Source organism: Scyliorhinus torazame, chromosome 27, assembly GCF_047496885.1.
Source record: "Scyliorhinus torazame isolate Kashiwa2021f chromosome 27, sScyTor2.1, whole genome shotgun sequence".
Classification (NCBI taxonomy): Eukaryota; Metazoa; Chordata; class Chondrichthyes; order Carcharhiniformes; family Scyliorhinidae; genus Scyliorhinus; species Scyliorhinus torazame.
The window spans coordinates 21,010,217-21,028,109 of NC_092733.1; the positions used below are offsets into that span (position 1 = coordinate 21,010,217).

Genomic DNA, 17,893 nt, shown 5'->3' on the forward strand with positions numbered 1-17,893 from the left:
AATGAAGCTCCACACCCTCTGGGGACATCATGATATCATTCAACAGCCTTCTTACGTTGGCTGCCAACTGCCTCCCCTTAACAAATCCCGTCTGGTCCTCCCCAATCACGTCTGGGCCTAACGAGCGTTTTATACAGCTCCATCATAACCTCCCTGCTCTTATATTCTCTGCCTTGGCTAATAAAGGCAAGTATCCCATTAGGCTTCTCAACCACCTTATCTACCTGTCCTGCTGTCTTCAGGGATCTATGGACATGCACCCCAAGGTCCCTCTGGTTTGTGTTTTCCGTTCCGGAATCATAGCCTGGAGAACAGGAGATAAATAGAGTCCTTTTAATTAGAGAGTAAGGTCGAGGGGATTGACCATGAGAGGGTGAGGAAAACCGCAGTCGATGGACAAGAGGTCTGGTCCATTATAACGTGTCTCCCACTGCACCCCACCCCAGGGATATTGCTGACCCACAGCCTGACAAGTGCCTCTGTTCACCCTTGTCTGGGAGCTGCTCTGTTTTGGATGATGTGATTTTTCTACTGATTCTGGTGGACGGGGAAAGGCCGTGAATAAAGAGCTCCCTCAGGGACATATTTCCTCACATTCTCCTGACTGCACAAATTGCTGCTCGTTCATGAGTCATGTTGTTAAACTGGATTAAATGAGAAACATGTGCGAGGTTTAAGGCGGGGGAACCTTTGACTGTTTTTTCCATTGCATTTCTACAGAGTTCTCATACGTGTCCTCGGATTTCTGAGCTTTTGTTTAGGTTACGGTTTATTTCAGGATCTCTCCCACTCCAGACGGTGATTGTAATTCTCCCGTCTACCACCCTCCACTATCCCTGGTGTTCTTAAACAGGATTACGTAGAAGGATGCCATTCAGCCCAGTCTCCATCTACGTCATCTCAAACTTTAACCACATTTTTTCTATTCCCGTTCCCCTCCTGCACTTGCCTCTTCCCCATCTGTGGATGCAACAATACTCCCCAGATCACGCTTCCTCAGGGATAGGTACAAGAGATCCTGTGCCCAGGGAAACGAGGGAATACCGTATGGGATCCCTGCTCCTGGTCACTATCCCAAAGGTGCCCTTGCTTCTACTGATCTGCTGTAAAAACCTTCATCTGTGATTTCCTTCCCTCCAGACTCGACGCTCTCCTGGCCGACCGCCCGCAGCAACCCAAAACAGTGGCCAAAACGTTGCACGTTTCAAGACGCAGTTATACATAGCACTTAGAGGGCGGCATGTGGCGCAGTGGAGAGCACTGGGACTGCAGCGCTGAGGACCCGGGTTTGAATTCCGGCCCCGGGTCACTGTCCGTGTGGAGTTTGCACATTCTCCTTGTGTCTGCGTGGGTTTCACCCCCACAACCCAAAGATGTGCAGGCTAGGTGGATTGGCCACGCTAAATTGCCCCTTAATTGGAAAGAAATTATAATTGGGTACTCTAAAAAAAATTTTTTAAGAATTTTTAAAAAGTTATAGCACAGAAGGGGATCAAAGGATATGAGGTGAAAGCGGGATTAGGATATCAAGTTGGATGATCAGCCATGATCATAATGAATGGTGGAGCAGGCTTGAAGGGCCAAATAACCTGCTTCTGCTCCTATCTTCTATGTTTCTATGATTCTAAACCCTTCCTCACTTCAGCTCATCCAACACTTTGCTGCCCACGTCCTGACACACCAGGTCCCATGCACCCATCACCCCTGTGCTCGCTGACCTACAATGGATGCCGGTCTGGTAATACCTGGGCGGCACGGTAGCACAGTGGTTAGCATTATGGCTTCACAGCTCCAGGGTCCCAGGTTCGATTCCCGGCTTGGGTCACTGTCTGTGCGGAGTCTGCACGTTCTCCCAGTGTGTGCGTGGGTTTCCTCCGGGTGCTCCGGTTTCCTCCCACAAGTCCCAAAAGACGTGCTGTTAGGCGAATTGGACATTCTGAATTCTCCCTCAGTGTGCCCGAACTGGCGCCGGTTTGTGGCGACCCAGGGATTTGCACAGTAACTTCATTGCAATGGGTTTTTTTCTTTATAAATTTACAGTACCCAATTTTTTACCAATTAAGGAGCAATTTACCATAGCCAATCCACCTACCCTGCACATCTTCGGGTTGTGAGGGCGAAACACGGGGAGAATGTGCAAACTCCACACGGACAGTGACCCAGAGCTGTAATCGAACCTGGGACCTCAGCACCGTGAGGCAGCAGTGCTAACCACTGTCCCACCGTGCTGCCCTTCATTGCAGTGTTAATGTAAACCTACTTGTGACAACAAAAGATTATTATTAATTGGACATTCTGAATTCTCCCTCAGTGTACCCGAACAGGTGCCGGAGTGTGGCAACTAGGGGATTTTCACAGTAACTTCATTGCAGTGTGAATGTAAGCCTACTTTCATTTATCATAGAATTTACAGTGCAGAAGGAGGCCATTCGGCCCATCGAGTCTGCACCGGCTCTTGGAAAGAGCACCCCACCCAAGGTCAACACCTCCACCCTATCCCCATAACCCCGTAACCCCACCCAACACTAAGGGCAATTTTGGACACGAAAGGAAATTTATCATGGTCAACCCACCTAACCTGCACATCTTTGGACTGTGGGAGGAAACCGGAGCACCCGGAGGAAACCCCGCAGACACGGGGAGAACGTGCAGACTCCGCACAGACAGTGACCCAAGCCGGAATCGAACCTGGGACCCTGGAGCTGTGAAGCAATTGTGCTATCCACAATGCTACCGTGCTGCCCACTACTTGTAACACTAATAAACATGATTATTATTATTTCATCCTTATGCTCAAATCCTTCCGTGGCCTCGCTCCCCTCTCTATCTCTGTAATCTCCAACAGTCCTTCAAGACTCCAAGGTATAATTTTCTTGAATTCGGGGCTCTTGGTGATTTGAACCTCTCCACCTCTGGTGGCCATGTCTTCAGCGGGCTAGTTTGTAAGCTCCAGAACATCATTAAAATCTTGTATCACGCGGGACGATAGAAACAAAATTTTTAAAGGGGCGCAAACTCAGCGAGACAAGGGCAAGTATATGCACACCAATCTTTGAGGACAGCAGGAGCGAGGTTAACAAAGTGGTTAATAAAGTCCGCGGAATCTTGGGCTTTACTGATAAAGATAAAGAGTGAAGTCCAGGAAGTTTGACGAAACCTTTGCAAATCATTAGTTCACCCTGAAATGGAGCATTTGGTCTAATTCTGGGCACTGCACTGTAGTAAGGGTTTTGGAGAGGGTACAGAAAAGATTAGCTAGACTGGTTCCAGGAATGAGAGATTACAGTTAGACTAGAGACGGTTGTTCTGCCTTTGAACAGAGAAAGCTGAAAGAACATTTGATGGAGATTTTTTTTTAAATGAAGGGTTTGGATGGATTAAATAAAGATGAACTGTTTCCAATTGGTGAACGGTGGATAAGCAGGGGGCTCAGATTTAAAGTGATTAGCAAAGCACTCAAAACAACAGGAGGAATTTTTGGTAGATTGATGGGTACAGATTCAATGGCAGCTGAAAATTGGGTTTTCCCGCCCCCCACCCCGCCTCACACGATGAACCAACAGAGAATTGATGGGCTCAATGGCCTCTTAATACTTGGGATTCAGCTGACCTGGGAGGAATGTGCATTTAGATAATGAACAGTGTCTGGTGCACGTGAAATCCCCAGTCAGAGTGAGCACAACGAGGAGCGGGCAAAGGTTTGGGGGCAGGCAGGAAGGAAGGGAAGACATCGGGCTGGATTGTGTGCCTCGCAATGCCGGAAACGCTGTTCAGGAGGGCAGGCCTTCTGTGAGCCATCTTGGTGGCTGCAGTGAGTGTGTGGTTAGTGGGGTGCTCAAAAACAGCTCCAGCTGCCAGGCTCTTTAGTGCTAACTTCGGACCCAGCAGTTAGAACGCCCGCTGGGCCGGGAATTGCTCTCAATTCGCGCTGGCAGAGAGCTGGGTCATTTGCATGTCCTGAATTGCTCCGCGAATAATGCCCCCCAACGGGAACGCGAACCGCACGCAATTCAGTCCTGGCAGGAACAATGGGCCCGATTCTCCGTTTTTGGGACTCTGTCCCCACGCCATCGTAAAAACTGTGACCTTTCACACCAGAAAAACTGGCGTCAAAAGGCCACATATTCAGAGCCCTGCAGGGGGCTCGCAGGGACCCATCGTGAATCTAGTGGCTTTAGCTGCAGTTACGGGCCCCGCACTTCCAGGTCAGAGGCCACGCATGCGTACAGCGGTGGCCTCCGGCGGCCGCGCCCTGGTCCATGGCTGACTCAGACTGGGGGGGAGAATAGCGGGGCGGGCTTCTGCCAATGGCTGCAGGTGGGGCAAGCGCGGAAGTGGATTTTCCGCCCCGGCTCCGGACAGGATTTTGGCACCGGGGTACCGAGAATCCTGCCCAATTAGTCTTGCAAACAGAGAATACTATACGGTGTCTGAGAAAATGGAATTACGATAAGAGCAAGCTCTCCGAGGTTAATGAGACCCGAGTTTTAATAAAATGCTAGTAAGGTGCTGTCTTTGATGAGTGTGAATCTGCTGCTTCAGTCAACATTAAACCCCAAAGTGTAAACATTGTCACATGATGCAGAATGTCAGTCTCATTTGCAGTAAAGCATTTACTGTTTGTAACTGAGTGTGACCCAGTGTGGGAGGGAGGTGATGCATCAAAGTCTCGACATCTCAGCCAGGCTTTGTCACACACACACACACACATACACGCCAGGTCTGCAGCAGACTAAGAGGAGAGCAGCTGGCAATATAACTCCCTACCAAGCTAACGGCTACAGGGTGCTGAGGTGAGAATGGCTTTTGCTGCATGTCTTGGCTGTATGTGTTTGCCTGTCTTTGTGTTTGTATGTTTGTCTGCCTGACTGTGCGATGTGTGTGTTGTCTGTCTCTCTCTATCTGCATGCACATGTATGTTTTTGTGTGTCTGTTCGTGTGTGCCTGCTAGTGTGTGTATTTATCTGTCTGTGAGTCAGTGTGTGGGGGTCTTGGCAATCCGTATGTGTCCGTTTCTCTGCCTGTGCGTGTATATGTGTGCCTATCTGTGTGTGCGGTTATGTCTATGTCTTTACCTTTTCATGCCTGTGTGTGTTTGAGTGTGTCAGTCTATGTGAGTATGTGTGAGAATGTGTGTGTCTTTGAGTCTGTGAATGTGCATCAGTGTATGTGAATTTGTGCATGTGTGTGCATGAGAGAAAATGTGTATGTGTATGTCCGTCTGTATTTGAGAATGTGTATTTCTTTGTGCATTTGAGAATGTTTGTCCCTATGCATGTCTGAGTTTGAGAATGTGTCTGTGTGTCTCTAAGTGTGTCTGTCTGTGTGTAAATGTCTGCCTGAGTGCCTTTGTGTGGGGATGTACATGTCTGTATATAGCACTATCCGTCTGTCAGTGTGGGCTCTACGTTTGGAAGAATGTGATGATATTCAATTCTGGGGTTTCTGGTGCAGTCAATTAGCTTCAAGCTGATTTGTAAATGCAAATCTAAAATTTGTTAAATACATTTATTCACATACAGCACAGAAACAGGCCACTCGGCCCGCGTCTTCTATGCTGGTGTCTGTAATCTACATGACCCTCCCCCATCCCTGAGGACGCACCCTCTCAGCATACCCTTCCATTCCTTCCTCCCTCATGCTGATCTAGTTGAAATGTATTTATTCTTAATTGCCTCAACTACTTACAGTGACAGCAAGTTTCATGCTGTAACCACACCCTGGGTAAGGAACTCTCTTGTGGATTCCCTACTGACCATAGTGTAGTTTTAGCTACGAGTTCTGGGGCTGAATTCTCCACTTCCCACTGCCGGCAGCAAGAACTGCAATCGAGGGGATAATAGCGCGCAATGGAATATTCGTGATTTTCGCCCAGCGGCGATTCCGACGCCATGCTCCAGTCCCCCGCTGGCAGCGTTACATTGCACCCGGTGCGGATCTGGGTGACGGTTAAATAGTGAGAACGGCCAAAATGGAGATTCACAACTGGCACAAATCAGTTTGCTATCTATCTAAGATCCGGCCTGCTCCCGATGGTGGAGGACCCTCAGGGGAATTGGCCATGGTCAGGGAGCTGAAGCACTCCAGGACAGGGGTGGGGGGCTGGTTTAGCACGGGGTTAAATAGCAGGCCAGCGGCGCGGGTTCAATTCCCATACCAGCCTCCCCGAACAGGCGCCAGAATGTGGCGACTAAGGGCTATCTCTCTCCTCCAATTCTTTACAGCTATAACAAGTAAAGTAAAGTTTCCATAGTCCCGGATGACCACGGGCTGCTTTCCCCTTTTGAGGGCGAGAGCTGACTGGTGGTGATTTAACCTGAGGGTCACCACACCTCCGGCGAGGGGTAAGATTGAGAGGGCGGGGCCTTCATGAATAACCTCAGCCGGTACGGGAACTGAACCCACGCTGTTAACCTCGCTCCGCATCACGGACCAGCAGTCCAGCCAACTGAGCTAAACAATACGGCTGGTTATACCCAAGGTGTACAGGCATCATTGGTCTTTCGAGGAGATGACGGACAGCATGAGCCGCAGGAGCCTCAGTCTCAACAAAGAGACAGTGCAACACCTATGCCACGTCCACAAAGACCTGGCACCCCATGGAGGAGGAGCTCCCAGTGGCCATGAAGGTCACCGCAACCCTGAACTTCTGTGCAACCGGATCATTCCAGGGCTAGGACTTGTGCGGCATATCACACGCTACAGCCCACAAGTGTATCTGGGAGGTCACAGATGTCCTGTATGCCCTGGCAGCCGACTTTATCAGCTTTGAGCTGGACTGGACCAGGCCCACCAAGATGCCCGAGCTGCCGGATTCTCTGCCATCACCTGAATGCTCCAGGTCCAGGGGGTAATTGATGGTACGCATGTCACCGTGCGCGCACTGGGGCATCAGGGAGTGCCCTTCATTAACAGGAAGGGGTTCCACTCCCTGAATGTTCAACTTTTGTGCAACAGCCACCTCAGGATCGTGCACGTGTGTGCATGTTTCCCAGGGAGTGTGCATGACAGCTACATCCTGGGACACTCGGCGATCCCCGGCATCTTCGAGGGTTGGCTATTGGGGGGTAAGGAGTACCGCTGAGGTCCTGGCTGATGATGCCAGTGCGGAGGCCGGAGACCGAGGCTGAGACCTGATATAACGAGGCCAATGTTGCCACTTGTACTGTCAGTAAGCGGTGCATCGGACTGGTCAAAATGTGGTTCCGATTGCTGGACCTCTCTGCTGGTGCACGGCAGTACACTCCCTAGAGGGTCAACCGCTTTGTGGTGGTCTGCTGTGCCTTCCACAACCTGGCACAGCAGTGGGACGACATGCTGGAGGAGGGACATGCGGCCTTCGCTGAGGAGGAGGAGGCGGACCAGGAGTGGAAGGAGGACAAGCGGAGGAGGAGCCGGAGAATGAAGAACAGATGGCGGCAAGGGTCCGGCATGCCTGGAGAACCAGGGAGTCCCTCATCCTCACCCAATGCTCATAGGGTGTGGCTTCGTCCGTCAGCTCATCCCTTTCCCCCAATTCCTCCTTCCCACAAATCCCTCCTTTCTCCAGTCCCCTTCCCCAATCCCCTCCTTCCCCCATTCGCTCCTTCCCCCTAACTCATCTTCCCCCAATCCCCTCCACCCCCAATCCCTACTTCCCCCAATCCCTACTTCCCCCAATCCCTACTTCCCCAATCCCTACTTCCCCCAATCCCTACTTCCCCCAATCCCTACTTCCCCCCCAATCCCTACTTCCCCCCCAATCCCTACTTCCGCTCCCAATTCCTGCTCCCCTCCATCCCATCTTGCCCATTTCCCCTTCCCCAATCCCCCCCTCTCTCCCATTCTCCTCCTTCACATCCATTTCTCTCATTCCTCCCCCCACCTCCCGACTACCCTGTACCACCCTCCAAGGGTCTGTGTAACATCGCCCCAGGGTGATGGGCCTGTGTTGGCACTGAAGGCAGGTCAATATACAAGGCAGGAGAGTGATGGTAGCCCACTGTGAGCTGAGCTCTGGTGCTGCTCAGTTTATGCCGAAGTCTGAGTCCTGTCTTTCTGCTGACAGTGCGCCCACACCCCACCTCTGAACGGGGTCTGCATCGGGGGCGTTTGGTTTGGACCACTGTGCCCGGGCGGGAGGTGGGCAGAGCGGAGGGCAACAAGGGCTGGGGGTGCAGGCAGACCCGGTGTGAAGGTTAACGTGACGGAGGCTTCACATTTATCACGTGTAACATGTTTTAATTGTGAACATTTGACATTTCCATTCTCCCTAGCTACTTTCCCCTTGTTAGCGGCAAGATGCTGAAGCGTGAATCTGGAGAATCAGATGGCGAGACAGCCAGAGGTTCATGGGGGGTCATTTCTGGCACTAAGTGCCATTAAATACGGGCCGCGATCTCACCAACACGGCCGTCGGGAAACACCCTGCCAATTGTGCCCACAATTGCACTTGGAAATGTTTCCATTAAATCGCCCAAACGGAGAACCTCGCCCCTGGTCTCTCCTGCTAGTGGAACCATCTTCTCTATGTCTATTCTATGAAATCCCTTTGTAAAGATAATTAGGTCACCCCTCGGCATTCTTTTTTTTTGAGAGAAGAGCCCAAACTTATTCAATCCTTTCTGAGAGTTAACCTGTCAGTTCTTGTATCATCCTTTTAAATCTTCTTTGCATCTTCTCCAGTCTCTATTCGTACAACATGGCGATGTGGTGGACTGTGCTTTGATGGAGTGCTGCGAGGTGATTGTTACACTATTCCAGTGATCTCTCTGAATAATTCTGGAAGTCAGGGAGAACTAGACTGGAATATGGTTAAAGTTAAACGTCACGATCCCACCCTCCCACTAGGGAAGCTGCACTTGGATCCCGGGAATTAACCCTGTCGTATGAGACTGACGAGAGGATATAATTCAGGAGAGCATTAGTCACCCTCGCACTGGGCTATCCTGCAACAAGGTTATAAACGGCAAGTCATTCGAGGGCTTCGGGCCCAAGCAGTTGAAGGCAGAGCCCACAATGAAACTGGGCAGATCAGCATTGGAGGGCTGCAGAGATCCCAGATGGTTATAGATTGAGGCGATTACAAAGACAGGAAGGGGCAGGGCCATGGAAGGGTTTAAATACAATGATGATGATGTTGAATTTGAGTATATTTTAAATGGCTGACCAAGGCTCCTTTAAACAAAAACTTTAGGGTCAGCCAGCCTGTTCCCAGCTTCTGCCCCCCCCCCCCCCCCCCCCCCCCCGACCCCAGCCCATCATCGGACCACCACCCAATGCTCAGTGGGTATCGTTCCTGACCACTTAACCTCGTGGGGAAAGGACTCGAAGCATGATGAGGAAATGACACCGGCATTAGCCCTCGAACATGTCGATTCATAACACAAGGAGAAAATGCGTGCAAAATCCACACTTCCACACCAGGAAACGTCCTGCATACTGTACCGATCAGTTGGCAATGTGGCCATTCCCCTTTGAGTTAAACACAAAGGCCGGACTCCCCTGTGGGTACCATTTCCTTTCTGCTCTGCAAATTCCCTCAGACTGAGCGTGTGAACATTTTTCTGAAAGTGCTCGCAGTTGCAGTAGAATCATAGGATGACGCAGTACAGAAGGAGGCCATTCGGCCCACCGTGCCTGTGCCAGCTAATTTGCAGATATCCAATTAACCCCAGTCCCCTGTATTGAATATAATATCTGCTGTGTACATTGATTTGTTATGTTGTAGGTGTAACATAAGTGGCTTCCTTGTGGTGCACTTGACAAGGAAGGTTCAGACGTGGAGATAACTTCAACACGTTTATTAAACTATTTACACTTCTATTACTCTGGTTCGACACTACTGCTAATCCTACTATAGCTACCCAGACTGACTAACCAGTTGCTGCAATCCACGTGGTGGGTGTAATATTGAATCAACCCTGTGCCTGTTCTCACTGACTGTCTCCACTGGAAAGGGGCAGATCATGTGTGTGGTGTCCTTTATGTATGGGTTGGCGTAATGCCCCCCCTGTGGTCGTGTCACCTCCTTGTGTATCATGAATGTCCATTGGTCGTGTCCTATCTACTTGATCTATTGGTTGTGTGTGTGTGATGTTTCTAGTGCTCCCTCTAGTGTCTAGCTAGCCTACATGTATTTACATTGATGCACATCACCACATACATTTGCAATTCAGCACATCAAATTAAGCCCTCAAAGCCTGGCTGATTTCATAGCTCTCCAACTGGCAAGTCAGAGATATATATATATATTTGGGTCCACATTAGGAGGGTCCACAATGGGAGGGTCCACATTAGGACAACAGCATCTAGCCCTGGCTGACACCAGGATGCTTACACTGGTCTCAGGACCCACACGAGAGAGGGATTTTAATAAAAAGGCCCGGCTGCCTGTTTGACTGATTGCGGAGGCTGTTAAAGGCTATCGTACGCCGCACGCAATTCTCGTCAATAGTAATTTCAGTTAAGAGGCAATGGGAGGGTTGAGGAGGTGGAGGACAGGTGTGGGAGGTGTGGGGGAAGTCCTGCGAATCATGTACATATATGATGGGCGTGGCCGAGGCTGAGGGGATTTTCAGATGTCATGTCAGAGGTCCTGGAAGGGAGGTCGACTTTGAGCTCCAAGATTGCAATACTTGGAGTATGGGAAGATCCGGGAGCCCGGGGGGGGGGGGGGGGGGGGGGAGAGAAGAGAGGCCGACGTTTTGGCCTTTGCCTCCCTGGTGGCCCGGAGACGGATTTTGCTGTGATGGAGGGGCTTGGAGCCTCCAAAGTCGGGGTTTGGGTCAGTGACATGACAGAGTTTCTTAGGCTAGAGAAAATTAAGTTCGCCTCAAGGGGTTCATTACAGGGGTTTGCTCGGTTGGCCGCCGTTCATCGACTTCTTCAAGGAAAATTGACCGTCAGCGGCGGGGGTCATGGACGTGACAATTAAGGGCCGGGAATCTGCTGTATGGGTAGTTAGGGTTGGGGGCTGGGGAGTTGGGTGTATTATTGTGGGGTTTTTGTGTGTGTTGGATCTCCCTATTTGAAATGTTAAGATTATAAATGCCTCAATAAAATATTTTCTAAAAAAAAAAGAGGCAGTGGGAGGGGAGTAAAATGGGCTGTTATCACCCATGTTCCACAATACCAAGGACAGTTTTGCTTCCCTCCCCATCCTCACTCCTCCACCCACCTCTCAGCCAATTTATCTGTACGACCAGCCCTTGACAGCCACAAGGGTTTATCTCAGGGTTGTACTGTCTCCGAATGCGAGAACCACGTCGTTAAGCGGAAAGGAATTCAACCAGAAACTGAGTTGTTGGGTATCAACTGAGCACTCACCTTATCTTCAAGGCCGCACGCACCAGCGTTAACAGCAAAGAGGGAGATTATGTGGTGCTAAAGCAGCGTGCAGGCAGCAGTGACTGCAAGTGCAAATTGAGCAGCAGGTTGGCAAACGGTCAATGCACAGGGAGAGAGAATGGGCTGCTCTGGAAAGTGGAAGAACTGACGCAGCGAAACTTGGGATTAACTGCACTGGGGGTCTTGCTAACTTTGCCTTCGTTTAATTGCTCTGTTTTATCACCTTTGCTCTTGAGTCACCAGGTATCTTTATGATACCGCCACGTGGTTCAAGTCCGAGTAATGATCAATAATCCAATACACCGCTGAGTAAGATTTAAATCAAAGCACATTTATTATACGCAGTAATCACAACTCATGTACAAATTCTACGTCTAAGCTACTTCTACAGCTAACAGGCCAATACTTAACTTGGAACTGGCCCACCAGGTCAGGGAAACGAATGGCCTTTCGTTCGGGTTCTGAGCCTGCGGGATTCGAAGTTGGTTCAGATTGGTAGCTAGGAGCACCTATCTCGTAGCGAGCGTTGAATTAAGACTTACAGTTTTTGAGCGGCTGTTGAATAGTTAAGAGAGCTGGAATCGGTTGAAGAGAGGTGGAAGAGAGAGCGCCTTGAACTTGGGGCTCAATTCTTATAGTCCCCAGGGGCTTCCCGCCTTTCGGGGCGGACCTGTACCTGGTCCCAAGTGATTGGACTTTGTCCCAATCACTTGGTTCGATTTTCTCCAATGCTGGAGCGGTGCCCTGATCGATGGTCGTTCACCTCCTTTTGTGTAGGCTTCTGCTGGCGCCGAAGAGTCTGGTTTGGCTTTGTGTGTCTAAATGTTGCTTATTGTTCCCGGGGATTGCTCATTAGTATGCAGATGGCTGTTGTTTTGTTATGCAGATGGTTGCTGGTATCGATCTTGTCTGGCCTTTTCAGAGGTAAATACACAGCCAACCTGCAGCCGCTCGTTTGTGTCCTGTTGGCTGACTTTCCCATCAGCCTTTGCCGCTCGCCATTTTAAATCGGGAGTCAGCCATTTTAAGTGGCTACATGGGTGAGGGCCATTGCTGGGATGTCTAGAACAATGCAGAGGGAGCTTTACTCTTCCTTCTAATATACCATGGGTGTGTCCAGAACCCAACTCACACAACAGTATAACTCCTGACTAATTAAAGAAGCAATAAGATCCATAATAAGTGTAGAGGGAGCTTTACTCTGTATCTAACCCCGTGCTGTACCTGTCCTGGGAGTGTTTGATGGGGACAGTGTAGAGGGAGCTTTACTCTGTATCTAACCCCGTGCTGTACCTGTCCTGGGAGTGTTTGATGGGGACAGTGTAGAGGGAGCTTTACTCTGTATCTAACCCCGTGCTGTACCTGTCCTGGGAGTGTTTGATGGGGACAGTGTAGAGGGAGCTTTACTCCGTATCTAACCCCGTGCTCTACCTGTCTTGGGAGTGTTTGATGGGGACAGTGTAGAGGGAGCTTTACTCTGTATCTAACCACTTGCTGTACCTGTCCTGGGAGTGTTTGATGGGGACTGTGGGGTATTGAGGATTGGAGCTAAATTTGGGTTTGACCCTAACTGACTCAACAAAACATCCAGACTGTTGCAGATGGATTGGCGCCACAAGTAAACAATCTGTGTGGAGAATGGCCCTTAGTTGTGTGATCACAGCTCCAGGAAAATAATCATTTCAAACATCTTTGGCCCAAACTATGTCTTGTACAGATTCCACACAAAACCCCTTGCTTTTTTGTGTATTCAGTGCTTCAACTTACAAGACCTATTCTCTTTACTTTTCCTGTCCTTTTCCACCTTTTCATGATCCATATGTACTCATCCTCAGATTTCAGTTCTTCAAAAAAAGATTTCAATTCTCCTCAATTTCCTCCAGCTCCGTAACCCTCCGAGTCGTCTGCACTCTAATTCTGGACCCTGTTTTTAATTGCTTCACCGTTAGTGGCCATGTTGCCTGGGCCTCAAGCTCTGGAATTCCCTCCCTTAACCTCTCCGCCCCTCGACCACACTTTTCTCCTCAAAGGTGCTCCTTAAAACCCACCTTTTTAGCCAATCTTTTGGTCATCTGCCTTCATGTCTCCTCGTGGCTCGGTGTCACATTTTGTTTGGATAGTATTCCGCCTAAGCACCTTGGAAAGTTTTATGCAGTGAATGGTGTCATATAAATACAAATTACTCCTGCTCATGTTAAAACATCCTGTGAGGTGTGGCATTGTATTGGTGCTGGTGCCCAGGATTAATGTTCCAAATCAAACTGCGAGCCTAGAATTGTCCAATCAGGTCACATCAACTCAAATTGCATCCATGAGGAAAGAAGGAGCAGTTATGGGAGATTTTGAGAGAGTGTAAACAGCGAGAGTGTTTCCACTTGTGGGGAAAAGCAAGACGAGAGGCACACAATTCTGGTTGCCACACTACCAGAAGAATGTGGAGGCTTTGGAGAGGGTGCAGAGGTGGTTACCAGGATGTTGCCTGGTCTGGAGGGTGTTGGCTACGCGGAGAGGCTGAATAGACTCGGACTGTTTTCATTAGAACGACGGAGGTTGAGGGGGTGACCTGATAGAGGTCGACAAGATTATGAGGGGCATGGATAGAGTGGATGGGCAGGCACTCTTCCCAAGGTGGAGAGGTCAGTCACCAGGGGGCTCAGGTTTAAGGTCCGTGGGGTAAAGTTTAGAGGAGATGGGCGAGGCAGGTTTTTTACACAGAGGGTGGTGAGTGCCTGGAACGCGTTGCCAGGGGAGGTTGTGGAAACAGATACATTAACGGCGTTCAAAAGGCACCTTGACAAACACATGGATATGATGGGTATAGAGGGATAAGTGCTGAGGGTTTTGGCAAAGGTTGGTATCATGACCGGTACAGGCTTGGAGGGCCAAAGGGCCTGTTCCTGTGCTCTATTGTTCTTTGTTCTTTGTAATATAAGATAGTCAGCAAGAAGTCAAATGGGGAATTCAGAAGAACGTTCTTTGCCCAGGGAGTGGTGACAGTGTGGAACCCGCTACCACAGGGAGTAAACAGTGTGAATATTACAGACACATTTATGGAGAAGATATGAGGAAGATAGGCATGCCAATGTTGTTTTGCGAGGAAGATCGGGAGGAGGTTTGAGTTGGGCTTAAACACCAGCACCGACTGGATAGGCCAAATGGCCTGTTTCTGCACTGCCTATTCTATGAAAATAGCTTTTGTGTACAGCTTCCTCCAAATAAGGGGTTAGCTGTTCATCCCCGTGTCCAGATGTGTGCTATAGAGCAGGAAGTTATCGAGGTACCCTGTGCTGAGCAGGGAGATGTCAAGCAGCAGGTGGGAGAGAGGGGCGCTTGCGTCAACGACACTGGCCAAGGGAGCTGTAGACCGGGATTAATGGAATGACAAACTTGCATTTCTATAGCAACCTTAGTACATCCCAGAGTGCTTTACAGCCAATGAAATACTTTGGAAGTGCATTCATTATTGTAATTTGGAAAAGTTAACAGCCAATTTGCAAGCAGCAAGATCCCATTAACTGCAATGTAATCATGACCAGATCATCTATTTCTAGTATGTTTGGCTGAGGGTTAAATATTGCCCATTACACAAGTTTTGGCTCCCCTGCTTTTTCCCACAATAGGACCTTGTACGTCCACCTGAGAGAGTAAACAGGGCCTTGAGTTTACATCTCATCACAAAGACAGCACTTCCGGCAGTGCAGCTCTCCCTCCGTGCTGCGCTGGGCCTGTCAGCCGAGATGGTGTCCTTACGCCTCTGTAGTGGATCTTGAGCCCGCAGTCTTCTGACTACTGAATTGGTGCTATGTCCTGTTCCCTGTACCATTCTGACTTCCTTTTCTTCTTGGCTGCAGACCCCCCGTGTGATTACTTCATCGCCTAGCGACTGAGAGAAGATCAGAGGTCGTCAAGATGGCTGAGGTGCTCCAAATGAAAACAAGCTTCCCTGGTATGTATTGAAACTGCTGGCAAGATAAGGTGATAATTCCATTTCCAGCTTGGCATAAATCCGGGTTTGTCCGTGGGGTGGGGGGGGTGGGGAGGGTGGGGGGTGGGGGGGGGGGTGGGGGGGGGGGGGTGGTGGGTGGGGGTGGGTGGGTGGGGGGGGGGTGGTGGGTGGGGGGGGTAGTGGGTGGGGGGGTAGTGGGTGGGGGGGTAGTGGGTGGGGGGGGTAGTGGGTGGGGGGGGTAGTGGGTGGGGGGGGTAGTGGGTGGGGGGGGTAGTGGGTGGGTGGGGGGGGGGGTCAGTTCTATCATCCTGCCTATCAGGAAAGTGATGGGATCTCTTAAACACTGGTTTGATGATCAAAAGCAGAAATGGCTGGAAATACTCAGCAGGTCAGGCAGCATCAATGGAGAGAGAAACAGAATTAACCTTTCAGGCTGATGATCTTTCACCAGAACTAGTTTCAGAATCCGCACCGAGATTACTCACTATTGAAATCAATATTGAAATGGAATGTGAACGAAACCATGGGTACCCATCGCCTGGAGGGCTGGGTTCAAATTGTTCCTAAAGACTCCAACCAATACCTTCACGTGATCCTACAGATGTTCTCCTGAACATTACATCCAATTTTAACTCTGTTTAAAGTGAGTGGGATTTGAGTAAGTTAAAATCAGGCCCTGCATGTTTATTATGCCAAAGGATCGTAGAATTGCTACAATGCAGAAGGAGTCTGCACCGACCCTCTGAAAGAACACCCTACATCGGCCCACGCCCCCACCCTATCCACGTAACCCTACCTAGGGGCAGTTTAGCATATCCAATCCACCGAACATGCACATCTTTGGACTGTGGGAGGAAACCGGAGCACCCGGGGAGAACGTGCAAACTCCACACAGATAGTCACCCCAGGCCGGAATCGAATCCGGGTCCTTGGCGCTGTGAGGCAGCAGTGCTAACCACTGCGTCGCCGTACCTCCCCAACCAAGACGGGCTGAAGGGTTTGAAGAAAGCTCTTCAAGAAAGATCTTCAAAATGAAAATTAAAAGCGCACACACACAAATTACACAGCAAAGCGTTTCAAACTTGATCAAAGTGATTCTGAATGAAAAAAATTCCCTTAAAAACCACTTTCAATTAAGATTGTCTGTGGCCCCCGAGACTGGAATGCATGCTGAAACTTGACATGTATTTTGCATATTTGTGCAGGTTACATCATATTGCATTGAATAAAAGAGATTGATTCCGCGTTTACTTTAACTGATGCTAACTCTGCAACTCTACGACCAAAAACCCAACATGATACTTTTCGTGTTATTCACCCCGGGGTAACACGGACTGCAACAGGATGCAGATGAATGGTAAAGCAGACACCAAACATCGGCGTTGGTTCAATACGGTTTATTGAACTTCTGTAACAATGCACACAGCTGGCTGTGGGTTGACACTCTACTACTCTGAGTGTACTAACTCTAACTCATTAGACCAGGCTAGCTCTGATCCACGCGTAGAAGGTGCTGACTGATATTTACACCCTGACTGTCGCTACAGTTGTCACCAGTGGAAAGAGGCGGAGTGCTGATGCCTCGTGTGTTTCATAGTGGGAAACCCCCCTCTGGTGTTCAGTCTGGTGATTGGTTGTGTTCTGTCCTGTATGTTGATTGGCTCACCTGGGTGTCTGTCACTGCCTGTTTTTACTTCATGATGTGCATGGACGCATATTATGACAATACTGAACCCCACAGGCCACAGGGCCCCCCGTTCAATCCTGGGCCTGTGGTGAGTTTGCTGAGCCCAGGGAACAAAGAGCAACCTCGGCTGTCCTGGGCGACAACCCACTTGTGCCCTTGTCCAGTGACCTCTGCCAGGGAGTGTGTGCCGGTGTGGGTAGTTGTTCAGGGCAGGATCAGGCTGGAATTCTGTCCGGCACAACCTAGTCCTCTCTTCAGAGATAAAGTCCGGGTAGCCAAGGTTAGAAAACTGAGGGAAGCAGTTGCCACATCTAACATGTTGTAACCAGCAGCACCTTTTCGAATGTCATGTACATAATATCATTCAAGGAGGCATGTCGAGGGATTTGCAATTCAAATCACCCCAAGCAGCCGGGAAACCCACGGGTGGGAATACATTGCCAGTGGGAAAGGTGAATGGCAATGGTTGGAGAATTCTGGCCATCCTATCAGGATTGTCCTATTGCTCTTATTAAATAGAATAATGTCCACATGACTCAGTGCTGTCTTCTTGGTTTCCTGGTTCACAATTCTGGCAGAACGTCTATTGGTGGGACCTCTCCATGTGACCTTGCGATACCCTCTGACGAGTACAACGTACAGTGTATGTGGAATGGACGATGTTTGGTAGAGACCTTAGGTTGGATTCTCCGATTTTGAGGCTGCCTGCAGGATCCTTGGCGTTTTACGTGGGAAAAATTGGCGCAGCCCCAGCACCAATCCTCCGATTGGTGAGGGACTAGCAGCCGCGCCATGCAAAACGCACGGCCTTCGCGATATAAACGCCTGGAGAATTGCCGGGTCCGTGGCCGCGCATGGCGACGACCTGTAGTGCTCGCGCAGTACAACATGGCGCTGGCTGCGTGCGGACCCGATCAGCCAGATATGGCCCC

At 49.8% G+C, this 17,893-nt stretch overlaps 1 protein-coding gene across 1 annotated transcript in view; it reads left to right on the forward strand.

Annotated features, from left to right (window-relative positions):
* The window catches only part of kank2 (KN motif and ankyrin repeat domains 2), an 82,105-nt gene that overhangs the window by 37,409 nt on the left and 26,803 nt on the right, over positions 1-17,893 (forward strand). Inside the window, exon 3 of the mRNA XM_072491007.1 lies at positions 15,180-15,274. Coding sequence (XP_072347108.1) covers positions 15,238-15,274 — 37 coding nt within the window. The 5' untranslated portion in view covers positions 15,180-15,237. The remainder of the gene's footprint in view (positions 1-15,179; positions 15,275-17,893) is intronic.